General features: G+C 45.3%; 1 protein-coding gene across 1 annotated transcript in view; it reads left to right on the forward strand.

Moving 5' to 3' along the window:
- The window catches only part of UNC79 (unc-79 subunit of NALCN channel complex), a 641,854-nt gene that overhangs the window by 84,660 nt on the left and 542,918 nt on the right, over window positions 1-14,276 (forward strand). The window contains 1 exon segment of the mRNA XM_078660089.1: window positions 14,105-14,193. Within this exon segment, the coding sequence (XP_078516215.1) occupies window positions 14,105-14,193 (89 nt within the window).

Consider the following 14,276-nt stretch of genomic DNA (forward strand, 5'->3'; position numbering starts at 1 on the left):
ATTTGCCAAATCATAGGTGTTAGAAAAGGGATTTCTGGTTGGCTAAGGCTTGCGCCAAAGCCAGGCAAAAACCACCACTCTAGTCAGGTCAAGGGAGTTACATGCCAAAGATAACCCCTGCTCACCCCCTTGTTAGCTTGGCACGAGCAGTCAGGCTTATCCCGGAGGCAATGTGTAACGCATTTGCGCACGCACACAACAGCAACAACATCCCAGGCACACTACAAAAGGAACACCACACAAGGTTATATAAAAAATAGCCTTTGTATTCTCATACCACATTAGAATAGTAAACACATAACATACACTGTGCCGACTGGCACGGGCAATATTCACAAGGGAATTATTTACACCTGACAGGGCCACATGGTCCACTGTCAGAACCATCACAAAGCGAACGTGGTCAAAGTAAATAGATCATAAACCGTACAACAAGTAAACACTGGTAATCACTGTACCTCACATCTGTCTGTGACATAAACTACATTATGCACAGTCACATCAGGTGCGAATTACATTCTGCACCAACCTCACCAGCATAAACACATTATGCAATATCCTCACTAGTCGAAACACATTAGACCCTACCTCCTAAGTATAACTCACATTAGGGGCGTACCTCACACAGTGAAACATAATCTCACTAGCATAACCACATGAAATGCAAAGCAACCTCATAATCATAAACCATATTTAGAGGAATCAAACAGGGTGCGTGAAACATACTAAATGCATTACATTTCCTAGAACCATAATCACTTCAGCACATAAATCATATTAGGGCCTTGCACCCTATACATGTACCTGTCCCCCTGGCCAACTGGCCATCTCCAAAGGGGCTCAAATGCCCTGTGTCCAGGATGTCAGGGTGCGCTGCCTAGGCAGCGACAGTCAGGGGTGCGCCATCTGCACACACCTAAACGTTGCAGCTGCATACTACTCGCTGGGCAGCTGAGAACCATAACATGGGGGCCTAAACGATGCAGCTGGCACTAAGTGCTGGACAGCTGAGGAAGACCTGGCACCTCTGTGCCACTTCTGGGGCTCTCTCCAGGAACTCTCTCAAGAATTGCGCCTATACTTTGAAGCCATCTAGGCTCTAAAAACAACTAGGCCCATGAAACGTGGCAGCTGCCCTCTGGCAAGCGGGGCAGATGGGACACTGTTCATACCATTAATTAAAGGCTTATAACCTTACGCTGGTGTTTAAGTGCTGCTCTTTGCTTGGGCAAACTTTGGAGCTTTCATTTTTGGCGGTGGTCCAGCCGCCGAGCGAGCACCACCCTGTTGATTAGACAGGGCCACAGTCCAGAATTACACCGGGCTTGCAGTGGAGCAACAGCATTGGATTTCGAACGGCTCCCCTTTTGCTGAGGCCCATCCAGGGCTGGTAAATCTTTTTTCCGGCAGAGAATTAGTGCAGCCATCTGTGGTTTGAATAGTTTCACGGACTGCATTACCCACAATGCTCCACCAAGAAGCAGCCTTATACAAGGGGCGTGTAATTAAGCATATATATGTGGAACAGCGATCAGAAACAGTAGGCATCCTTTTCCGTGTGAAGACTCTGAGGTAGAAGGGACACACTTTGAAACGCGTCAGGCAAAGCATGACGGAATCACTGCCAAATCGAATCGGCAGATGGGACACTGTTCATACCATTAATTCAAGGCTTATAACCTTAGGCTGGTGTTTGAGTGCCACTCTTTGCTTGGGCAAACTTTGGAGCTTATATATTGCAGACCAACAGTGCTGGATTTAACCATATCTGAACCTTGACCCGCCCGCGGCGTTCTGGAACGTTAATGTCATGTAGTTACAGCCAGGAAGCTCCTTTTGACGCCACCGGCAAGGGATATTGAATGACTTTTGTCTTTCACGTTGGGACTTCGTGACAACCAAGCATTACCAGGAATTATTTAAGAAAAGCGGCCAAAGAATACTTATGAGCAACTTACGCATTCCTTAAGTGACTTGAAGACACTCTCCAGTAAGTTTAAATTCTGGTTTTAATACGAGACATTAACACTCACTGAATGCATGCTGGGACTTGTGGTATGTTGAGGCTACGCCTTACCGGAGTAGTCCAATCCAATCGCGTATAAAGGAAGTTACGCAGCAAATGCACCCGCAGCTCACCTGTGAACAAGGCTAGTCACTTAGCCGAAACCGGTCAGGAGAAGGAGAAACAAAGGCTGTATTTCTTTGGATTAAAATGCTTGTCGATCACTGAAGTCTGGTCTGACTTGCCTCTTTTCTTGATATTGGAGGTTGGTGCTGGATATGAACGTGGGTTGTCTGCCCCACTCACGTCGGACCGCCCTGATGATGGTCGAGGCTCTATGCAGACCAACAGTGCTGGATTTAACCATATCTGAACCTTGACCCGCCCGCGGCGTTCTGGAACGTTAATGGCATGTAGTTACAGCCAGGAAGCTCCTTTTGACGCGCCGGCAAGGGATATTGAATGACTTTTGTCTTTCACGTTGGGACTTCGTGACAACCAAGCATTACCAGGAATTATTTAAGAAAAGCGGCCAAAGAATACTTATGAGCAACTTACGCATTCCTTAAGTGACTCGAAGACACTCTCCAGTAAGTTTAAATTCTGGTTTTAACACGAGACATTAACACTTACTGAATACATGCTGGGACTTGTGGTATGTTGAGGCTACGCCTTACCGGAGTAGTCCAATCCAATCGCGTATAAAGGAAGTTACGCAGCAAATGCACCCGCAGCTCACCTGTGAACAAGGCTAGTCACTTAGCCGAAACCGGTCAGAAGAAGGAGAAACGAAGGCTGTATTTCTTTGGATTAAAATGCTTGTCGATCACTGAAGTCTGCTCTGACGTGCCTCTTTTCTTGGTATTGGAGGTTGCTGCTGGATATGAACGTGGGTTGTCTGCCCCACTCACGTCAGACTGCCCTGGTGATGGTCGAGGCTCCATGCAGACCAACAGTGCTGGATTTAACCATATCTGAACCTTGACCCGCCCGCAGCGTTCTAGAACGTTAATGGCATGTAGTTACAGCTCGGAAGCTCCTTTTGACGCCGCCGGCAAGGGATATTGAATGACTTTTGTCTTTCATGTTGGGACTTCGTGACAACCAAGCATTACCAGGAATTATTTAAGAAAAGCAGCCAAAGAATACTTATGAGCAACTTACGCATTCCTTAAGTAACTCGAAGACACTCTCCAGTAAGTTTCAATTCTGGTTTTAATACGAGACATTAACACTCACTGAATGCATGCTGGGACTTGTGGTATGTTGAGGCTACGCCTTACCGGAGTAGTCCAATCCAATCGCGTATAAAGGCAGTTACGCAGAAAATGCACCCGCAGCTCACCTGTGAACAAGGCTAGTCACTTAGCCGAAACCGGTCAGGAGAAGGAGAAACGAAGGCTGTATTTCTTTGGATTAAAATGCTTGTCGATCACTGAAGTCTGGTCTGACGTGCCTCTTTTCTTGATATTGGAGGTTGGTGCTGGATATGAACGTGGGTTGTCTGCCCCACTCACGTCGGACCGCCCTGATGATGGTCGAGGCTCTATGCAGACCAACAGTGCTGGATTTAACCATATCTGAACCTTGACCCGCCCGCGGCGTTCTGGAACGTTAATGGCATGTAGTTACAGCCAGGAAGCTTCTTTTGACGCGCCGGCAAGGGATATTGAATGACTTTTGTCTTTCACGTTGGGACTTCGTGACAACCAAGCATTACCAGGAATTATTTAAGAAAAGCGGCCAAAGAATACTTATGAGCAACTTACGCATTCCTTAAGTGACTCGAAGACACTCTCCAGTAAGTTTAAATTCTGGTTTTAACACGAGACATTAACACTTACTGAATGCATGCTGGGACTTGTGGTATGTTGAGGCTACGCTTACCGGAGTAGTCCAATCCAATCGCGTATAAAGGAAGTTACGCAGCAAATGCACCCGCAGCTCACCTGTGAACAAGGCTAGTCACTTAGCCGAAACCGGTCAGGAGAAGGAGAAACGAAGGCTGTATTTCTTTGGATTAAAATGCTTGTCGATCACTGAAGTCTGGTCTGACGTGCCTCTTTTCTTGGTATTGGAGGTTGCTGCTGGATATGAACGTGGGTTGTCTGCCCCACTCACGTCGGACTGCCCTGGTGATGGTCGAGGCTCCATGCAGACCAACAGTGCTGGATTTAACCATATCTGAACCTTGACCCGCCCGCGGCGTTCTGGAACGTTAATGGCATGTAGTTACAGCTAGAAGCTCCTTTTGACGCCGCCGGCAAGGGATATTGAATGACTTTTGTCTTTCACGTTGGGACTTCGTGACAACCATGAATTACCAGGAATTATTTAAGAAAAGCGGCAAAGAATACTTATGAGCAACTTACGCATTCCTTAAGTAACTCGAAGACACTCTCCAGTAAGTTTCAATTCTGGTTTTAATACGAGACATTAACACTCACTGAATGCATGCTGGGACTTGTGGTATGTTGAGGCTACGCCTTACCGGAGTAGTCCAATCCAATCGCGTATAAAGGAAGTTACGCAGCAAATGCACCCGCAGCTCACCTGTGAACAAGGCTAGTCACTTAACCGAAACCGGTCAGGAGAAGGAGAAACGAAGGCTGTATTTCTTTGGATTAAAATGCTTGTCGATCACTGAAGTCTGGTCTGACGTGCCTCTTTTCTTGGTATTGGAGGTTGGTGCTGGATATGAACCTGGATTTTCTGCCCCACTCACGTCGGACCGCCCTGGTGATGGTCCAGGCTCTATGCAGACCAACAGTGCTAGATTTATCCATATCTGAACCTTGACCCGCCCGCGGCGTTCTGGAACGTTAATGGCATGTAGTTACAGCCAGGAAGCTCCTTGTGACGCCGCCGGCAAGGGATATTGAATGACTTTTGTCTTTCACGTTGGGACTTCGTGACAACCAAGCATTACCAGGAATTATTTAAGAAAAGCGGCCAAAGAATACTTATGAGCAACTTACGCATTCCTTAAGTGACTCGAAGACACTCTCCAGTAAGTTTCAATTCTGGTTTTAATACGAGACATTAACACTCACTGAATGCATGCTGGGACTTGTGGTATGTTGAGGCTACGCCTTACCGGAGTAGTCCAATCCAATCGCGTATAGAGGAAGTTACGCAGCAAATGCACCGGCAGCTCACCTGTGAACAAGGCTAGTCACTTAGCCGAAACCGGTCAGGAGAAGGAGAAACGAAGGCTGTATTTCTTTGGATTAAAATGCTTGTCGATCACTGAAGTCTGGTCTGACGTGCCTCTTTTCTTGGTATTGGAGGTTGGTGCTGGATATGAACCTGGGTTGTCTGCCCCACTCACGTCGGACCGCCCTGGTGATGGTCGAGGCTCTATGCAAACCAACAGTGCTGGATAAATATATATATATATATATATATATATATATATATATATATATATATATATATATATATATATATAAAATGTTTCACTAATAGTATCATGAAATTAAAAATGGAGTTCAATTAGCTGAAATATGACCCTCCCTGGCAGCTGAGGTACGTAAAAACTGCCTTTAAATATATGTTGTGTGCGTGCTTGCGGGTAGGAGTGTATTTATGTGGGAGTATGTGTACACATGTGAGTGTGTGTGTGAGTGAAACTGAAGGTCAAAGTGCGTGTGATGTCACTTCCGCTACCTCCGGCATTTTGGTGAATTGACATGCATTCCTCCATACCTGCATTTATAGTCCAGTTGGAGGACTGCATCGTTCATATTGATGGGGAGAATCCTTCAAATCCTACTGAATGGCCATTTTATGCTTTGAAGCAGCTAAAAATCTATTGCAGCCCAAAATGAACGTTGCTGTGCATAAAAAAGTGGCTCCTTTGTGGCCCAACCGTGGTACATTGGGCTCATAATGCTTGTCAATGTCACTAAGGTTCTAGGAGATAAAACAAGCGAAGTGAGTCTGTTTATCCTCTCTAATGTTAGGCAAGGGACGGTAAAGAAGCCCTGTACACCAGCATTCAATAGGACAAGTCATTTAGTCACACCTCAAGAATTAGGCGGCCTCAGGTTCCCAATTTATTATAATTTAAATGAGCTACCATTTCCAGAGAGCACAATGCATCCATAATTAATAATGAAAATCCAAATATAATGTGACAGAGCAGTTAAACAGCAGCTTCGGTTGCACGCAATAGGTTGTAATCAAATTTCGAGACAGATACACAGTGGTAGAACAGCATGCTCGGGTAAACCACCTGATTGTGTTTTTTTTATTTAATGAAATAGAAATGCCTTTTTTATTAACCACTACTGACCCAATCTGCAAAGCTATTTGCGCAAATAAGTTCAACATAAACGCACAACTATGTGAGTTTTCGCCTGCAAATTTATTTCTGATTTACAGGATCAGGAATTGGGGGCTTTTACCTTAGCACATGGAATCCCCTCAGTCAGAAAATCTACTTCTATAATGGTATTTCTGCGTGCACAAAATCTGTTGAATCTTCGAGTTCTGGGCTTTCTGAGAGGTGGACCACATAAGTTAGCTCGCGGACACCAAATTGCACATGTGGGTATTCACCAAACATTGGTGGATTCTTTCCCACCCCGAGAAAGCACCTACATTTATTCTGCCAAGGGCTGGAGTAAATGTACTTTTAGGGTAGAAATTGAGAGGAAACATTCAAAATTGATCAGATATCGGGGGTGAGATTTCCACATGGCACGAATACTTCCTCTGAGGTGAACATGCAAAAGTTCGCAAATACAAGTTTGCGTCACACCTCTGCATGTTGAAACGTACTCCCGTTACATTTGCAGAAATAGTTGTGCATGAAAGTAATTTTTGAAATGGATGACTGTTACAGATTCACACGAGTAAAACAAGAACTCAAGGGGGCATATTACCAAGCAATAGCGATAATTATCGCTATTGCTTGGTTAGAGACAAAAATGTACCGCTGAGCTGCGGCGATTTTTATCGCAAATAAACCTTGGTATTACCAAGGTTCATCGCAAATGCGATAAAAATCGGCCGCAATGCATGAATATCGCTGAAAAGTCAGCGATATTCATGCATTACCGAGCTAATGCTCTTAGCCATGTTATCCACCTCCCATTGGACAACATGGCTAAGAACTGCTCAGGGCAGGTGGTAGCTTTTGGAGATATTCGCGCTTATCTCCATAAGTTGGTAATAGGAGATAGCGATGTTAGCGACTGTTTCCAGTCGCTAACATCTTGGCACGCCCACTTTGCATGTCATTAGTGATAAATATCACTGACATGCAAAGTGGGGCCCAAGATGGTCGCTATCTCCTACTAGCTGTCGCTAACTGGTGTTAGCGACAGCTAGGTAATAGGGAGATCATTTTATCTCCGCTTTCTTGGCTTTTAAAGCCAAAAAGGCGGAGATAAACTCCCTTGATAATATGCCCCATGATGTTTTGTGATTTAGGTCAAACGTCAGTTTAGTAACAAAGCTCTCAATACAAACCAATTTTTGCCTGTTACAACAAACTACGGCCGTGTACTTTAAGAGCAGCTGTAGAGTTACATGACCCAGCGCATTGTAGCGCCGATAATTCTTTGTGGAAGCCACATAGCTAGGCTGAGTCTGGCATAACTTGTATTTACATGCTGTACTGAATCTTGCCTCCTGACAGTGCTTATAAAATTCTTAAGAATTATTATGTTACTCTGACAGTACTTCTAATCCTTAAAGACTCAGCTGATTTTGAACACTCACACTACTCAATATCTCATATTGTATCACATTCCCATTCCTAAACATCATTTCCACCACTGCGGTTCCTACAGACCTACTACCACTCTGCACTTAATGTTAAGCAAACCACTGAACACATCAAACACATCTATCCTAAACCTAGTGTCTTTGATGCCTCTGTCTGTGGAACGGTAGCAGCGACCCCACCTTCATTACTCTTACAACCCCCTACTACAACTTTTAAATAATTATCAGAATTTCTTCTTCAATATCATAACATGCGGTGTATTTGTAACGTACACGTTCACCCGGGGGAAATCTTGGCCCTGAATAACAGATGTTTATTGTTACTCAACTCAATAGTACTCATTTTATCGAACTCAGAAGGATGAAAGGCTGATAAAAGGATGTGTGATCACACAAATGCACCCCTGTGTGGGTTAAGAGTGCCAGAGTACTACCTTCTAGATCAGCCTGGCATCTGCGTACAGGTAGCCTGTCACTGAAGCAACGCTTCAGGGATTGGTACTGACCTAGGATAAGCCATATTATGTGAGTGGGCATTCATAGTGTACATCTGACTTGAATACTGAAAAATAAAATCGCTAAAATCTGTGCCAAAGTACAGGTTGATCCTACTTAAGCCCAGCCGCGGCCGGTAGTGGGAATACTGGCCGGGCGGTGACGTGGGGAGGGTGAGGGGCGGAGTGGGGGGTAGTAATGTATGGATTACGGACTTTAACAGGTAAGTAAACATACAAATAATTAAAACGAATTTCGTTGCTTGCACTACATCCCAAAATGCGATGCAGTGCACGCAACGAAATTCGTTTTATTTATTTTTATGTTTACTTACCTGTTAAAGTCCGTAATTCATACATTACTACCCCCACCCTGCCCCTCCCCCTCCCCACGTCACCGCCCGGCCGGTACTCCCACTACCGGCCACGGCCTGCTTAAGCCTAGGGATACAGGCTAGATACCAATCCTTGGGAACCCTGAATGCAGATCCAAAGTTGCTTTTGGGATATGTGTACTCTATATGACATTTGGAGATTTGACATAATTCTCTGACACCACTCATAATTAGATTCAAGGCTTTGCTCCCCCTACAGGTCCAAGTTAATGTATCTGCTGACCAACAGGACGATTAAACGCCTTCCAACGCAATACGGCCTTTTGACAGTGCCTGGGGTTGTTACTGGGAAAGGAAGGGGTGGGGACAGAAACTGCATGTGCTAATTACATTTCATACAGCACCTGGCCTGAGAAGGCTCACTCCCACAGAAACAAAGAAGAACAGCCAGTCCTCTGGAACTAATCACAGGAGGGGTTTCCCTTTGAATCTTTGGGAGGAAAGGATAAGGCAGCTGTTGCAGTTGGGGGCACGGCTCTAAGAGTATGTCTTTCAGCATCGGAATATCCCAGAATGCTGTGGAGCATGGTCAAACTGATTTGCATATGGGTAGGTTCAAATGATGTGTCATGGAGTGCAAAATAACAATGAACTGGGATGAGGTTACGAGTAATTTCCAGTTGCTGAGATTAATTCCAACGTTCCACCAATCAATTTTTGGTATACCTCAGGGTGATGTTCTAATTGAAACAGGTGTGCCCAAATATGAGTTCCGTGCTCACTGTGCCACTGGAACCAAGCTACATCTGACTGAAGAGCCCCATTCAAGTTGAACTAGTCTTGATTTGCTTCTGTTCGGCATCAGGGAGGACATGGTCTGGCAGGTCAGGCTGGTCTGTTCCTTTTGTAGCAGGGTCAGAACTGATTAGCATATGGCTGGGTCCAAACTGAGGTGGGCATAGTTGGCAAAATAATGATGGACTGGACCGTGACCCAAGTGATTACAAATGGCTGTGATTGATCCAAACATTCCACCCGTCACCTTCTTGGTATACTTTCTGTACTTCAGTGTTGGGGCAGGGGTGGAAGGCTGACGTGTCAACCTTCGATTGGGCAGAGTTGCCTACCTTTTAGAAATTTCCATCCACACTTAAAAACCCCTGCACAAGGGACAGGCTGGGGAGAACTTTGAGAAGCTGGAAGCTCCAACACCAATGGAGAAGCCACATGATTTTACTGCAAGGAGGGACGTAAGGACTTTTGAACTCAGGTTGGCAATCTGAGACTAGGTAGTTTTCTGTAGGGTCAGTGGTGCTGGCTCCCTTACACCAGCTGAGGGACAGTAGATGGATAGACTTGCTGGGTGGGACTCTGAAGGACTCCCCTGGAACTTCTTTGGACCAATTCCACCAATGGGTGACCTCCATGAGAGGGGGGCATTGATGCAACTGCTGGAACACAGGTAACCTGAAAGATGACCAAAGCCATGGCCTGGGGAGCTTGGCAGGGAGGGTATTTTACTGCGGGCCATGGAGTGGCTGCTTGAAGAAGCCCTTTTGTGAAGGCAGGTGCAAGGAGCCCAGACAGAGCACAGGTCCAGCACCAGGAGCGGAAGGGTAAAATGACAGGCCCTGAGCACTCCCTCCATGGAGGGAGGGCAGTGTAAAAATCAAACTCCCCAAGAAAAGTCAAATTTAGAGGCCTGAAAAGAAACACACCTGGTGGCTGAAGCCAGTCATCAGGAGCAAAAGACCACCATAAGTTTGCCAAGTGGGGCCAGAGAAAACAACAGGAGAGGTATGATCCCCTGGGTGGCTGTGTAGAAAACAGAGCACATAGCTCTTCACTTCAATTTCCTAAAATAGGCCTGGGGGAGGGCTAGAAGCCCAGGAGTTGGCGCAATCATGAAACCATGAGAAACAGTGTGTGTGTGGGCCCCCCTCCAATGGAGAATTTTATCCCCAGGAACCCCATCCCTGGGGGAATGACACAAGCAAACTGTTCCAGGTGCCCCAATCCCCCTGGCAGAGAGAAATTGGAGCACACACTCCTGGTGAGGTCAGACCCCAGGATCATGCCGCTGTCCCTCTTCTCACTTCCCATGCCCAGTACCCATGTCACGGAGGAGCAGGGTGTTTGCGGCCAAGATCACCCACCCATAAGGATGCGGGTGGAAAAAGTGAGATGCCGTCCCCCATGTCAAAACAGAGCAGTGTGGCCAGGCAGGGAGTCAGCAGGACCACGCCTGGAGTGGGGTCCACATGTGGCCACAATCGCTGGGTGCTCCATCAAAGGGGCAAGGGCACTTGCCATTTTTTAAAAGGAAAATACTCAGATTGAGGCCCCCTTTACAAAAATGAAAAAGTTGTGTTGCAATGTCACTTTACTGAAAAAGAAAAGCCGCTCATTTCACATTTACAGAACACCCCAGAGTCCTTTGTGGTGCTCGAAAAATTAATATAGTGGTCCTTTGTCATGGTGTGGGCAGGGGCACCACCAATGTTTTAAAATGCATTGTGAGAGCTGCAGGTAGTGCAGAATCCCCCGAAAAGTTTTTGAAGATGTTGGCTCAAGTCTCTCTGGGGGTTGTGTGGATAATCCCAGGAGACATTCCATCAGCTTCCAAACACTCCTGAATCTAGTTTTTTTCCCCAGAAAGGATCAGGAGAGTCGGAGTCCTTGCTGGTTGGTCTTAAAGCTGCAATGGCAGCAAAATACAAGTAGAAGACTCATGTATACTTTTAATTTAATTGTCAATGCTTTATTGACGGTGACAGAACTAAAAAGGAAATGGTATATGCAGTGCTTAATTTGAGCCGATGGTTTCCGGTGCTCAGGACACATTCCTTTTTTGGTAGGTACAGGGAGATTAAGTGATTCGCCCAGGATCACAGGCTGTTGAGCTGATGCCGAGACTCGAACCTTGATCCCCACTGCCGAAGTCGGCAGCTCTGGCCATTTTGCTACATTCTTTCCTCACTTGTATGGTTGGTTGGTTCTGTGTTAGGCAGCGTGCTAAGAGGAGAAATGGGCTGGTCGAAGCTCCTTCCTAACAGAGCCCCGGCACTTTTTTACAAATTAACCACTGCTTATATGGTTTAATTGAGACCATGAAAAGGCTTTATTGAGAAGCCCAGGGTTAACATTAAAACATTCAATATTTTAATGAAGGTCATTCATATGTTTTAAAATCCTTTCTTGTCAATTTCAAGGGTAACAGTGAGTCTTGACAGGCCTTAATGAATATCATTGTTTGGTGGTACCACTAATAGGGATTTTAAACAGTGTTGCATAAACTTTGTATGACCTATTGCTGTTTTTATTAATGTGGGAATACCTTGACATAGCACGTAGGCCTGCCTTTTGATAACACCAGCCTCTTATTTTGTGTCTAGCATAAGTTGGGGGCATGGTAGTTATAGGGTTCAAGGCTCACTAGGGGTGTGAACTATTGGGAAGGTGTCACAATAGGTTTTTCCATCTGCGTACTTGTACATATTTGTGAATGAATGCATAGAATTCAGTAGTGTGCCTAATAAAGCACATTTCTTTGGTATAAGAAAAAGCACTGACTGGGCAATGATTTATTGGGTGTTGTTTGCTGCATACTAGTGAAATGGGTTACTAGTCCACACAACCTCCCAGGAGTAGACCTTGGACTGCCCTGCTTCGGTGCCCTGACAGAGTCAAGTGCTACACAGAGTAAATGGAAGGTTGCAGCCTTGTAAAGGAATCACATCCCTGACAACTAATAACCTACTTTCTTACACTTTTCAATTAAACTCCTCACACACATATAATCGATGAACAGCCCTTGATGTAATGCTGCTATTAGACACATTAACTGACTCACCCATTATTGAGTCATCTTCCTCTGACTGCGCCATTTTAATAATTCTGTTCAATATCCCTCCTGCCCCCACCAACTGCCTCCTGACCACATTCAAAAGGATACATATGCCTGGTGCTCTCCCAGCTTTCCTCTACTACATGCACTATGATCTCTCTCCCCAGCTTCACTGTGCGCCTTTTCACCTATTTAATGAGACTCTGAAATAAGAATTTGACACACAATACGCCCAACTTTCTTTCTCCCCTTTTTTCACTTGCCCACAACCGTGCACCCTACATAACAGTCACTCATTGAATGCCAAGACGAGAGCATCTCTCCACAAATAGTGGTGTAACGCAAAATGATGTGGGGCCCCTTAAGCATGTGATGAAGAGGCCTTGAGTGCTCCATATCTTGCATATATTAATTAGTATTAGGCTAAATGAAGCCCCCTAAAGGCATGGGGGTGCCATGGAGGGCTGGGGCCCCTGGACCTCAGGCTGTAGAGTTTGTCCTACAGCTCTGCAAATATTATATAAGTCAGTCACTCAATCTCATGACCCATAACCGAGCATTAGACGCTATGTCCTCGGCCCTTGAAAATGCAAACCCATGATCCTAACAAAGCTTTATCAACTCATTTCAACCCCACCCTCAGCGACTGGTATGCCCTATGCATATCCTTCTTTTGCCACCATATGCATCTATTTCACAATCACTGCTCTCAGCAAACGCCATTGCAGGACATTTCTCATCTTAATAGCCAGTTCTCCAACAAAACTCATCCCTATAATCAAATCAGGAAGCCCATCTTGCGCTCCATCTAATCCTTTCAGTTTATGCAACAACATATTTAGCTCTTTCTTCTGAAGTTCTCCATTGTCTCGCTTCTACTTTGAAGTACTTTTGTCATGTGCCTAAACATGGATTTGGTGCAGAGTGAGTGTGATCCCCCTCCAGGGGTACCTAATTAAAGTGGGAAAGGGGGATCTCCTAGTCATTCCCCTGCAGGTAGGTCTAGTCACTCTCTATAGTGGCTTGCATGGGCATCTCTGCACTTCTATCAGATGAAGGCTGGGCTGCCACCTGCACAGTGAAAGGCAGATGTGTGGCTTCAAAAAGCCATTCTGCCTTTCTCTAACGCTCCTGTGAACATCACATATAATGTGATATCGCTCCCTATCCCAGATGGTGGTCAGCATGCAGGCTTAAATGTGTACTGCAGCACAGTGTGGGACTGTGAGCCTTATCCACAATACAGCCCCTGGTATGGGTCCCTTTTAGGAGCTTATTCTCATCCGAACAGTCTCTTTTTTTTCTGTCTCCCTTGCATTATGGTATTATTGTTAGGTAGCTGACTCTATACTTGTGTCCTTGCAGCAGCTGTGCTAAGCTGAGCTCCTCTTTCTGCGAAAATGATACAGACACATCCCAATCTTGCAAATATAGGATATTAACTTGTAACCCTAGATTGGTAGTAAACAACAGTTATCATTGCTTTAAAGTACCAGTAACCCCTTCTGGAATTCTTCTTGGAGACATGCTAACTCAAGTTAAAATGTACAGCAAAGGCCACTTAATAAAAGGTCACAGACATAGCACATAGCTTTAGACGGCAAATAGTTGCCTAGTAAAATGTACGTCATGCACAGAGAAAACTGAATAAGACACTGACAGTAAGACACTATGCTTTGTTTTTCAGATGTGTTTAGATGCCTCTTTGTCTGTTGCACTGGGTGATAAACCACCTCCCCTCTACCTATGTGAGGAATGCAGCCAGCGAATAACTGGGTGAGTATGAGATTGATTCTCTAGATATATTGACCAGATACACACAGTCTGATTTCAGGAGCAGTAGGAACACTATTAAGTAA

This window comes from Lissotriton helveticus, chromosome 9, assembly GCF_964261635.1.
Source record: "Lissotriton helveticus chromosome 9, aLisHel1.1, whole genome shotgun sequence".
Classification (NCBI taxonomy): Eukaryota; Metazoa; Chordata; class Amphibia; order Caudata; family Salamandridae; genus Lissotriton; species Lissotriton helveticus.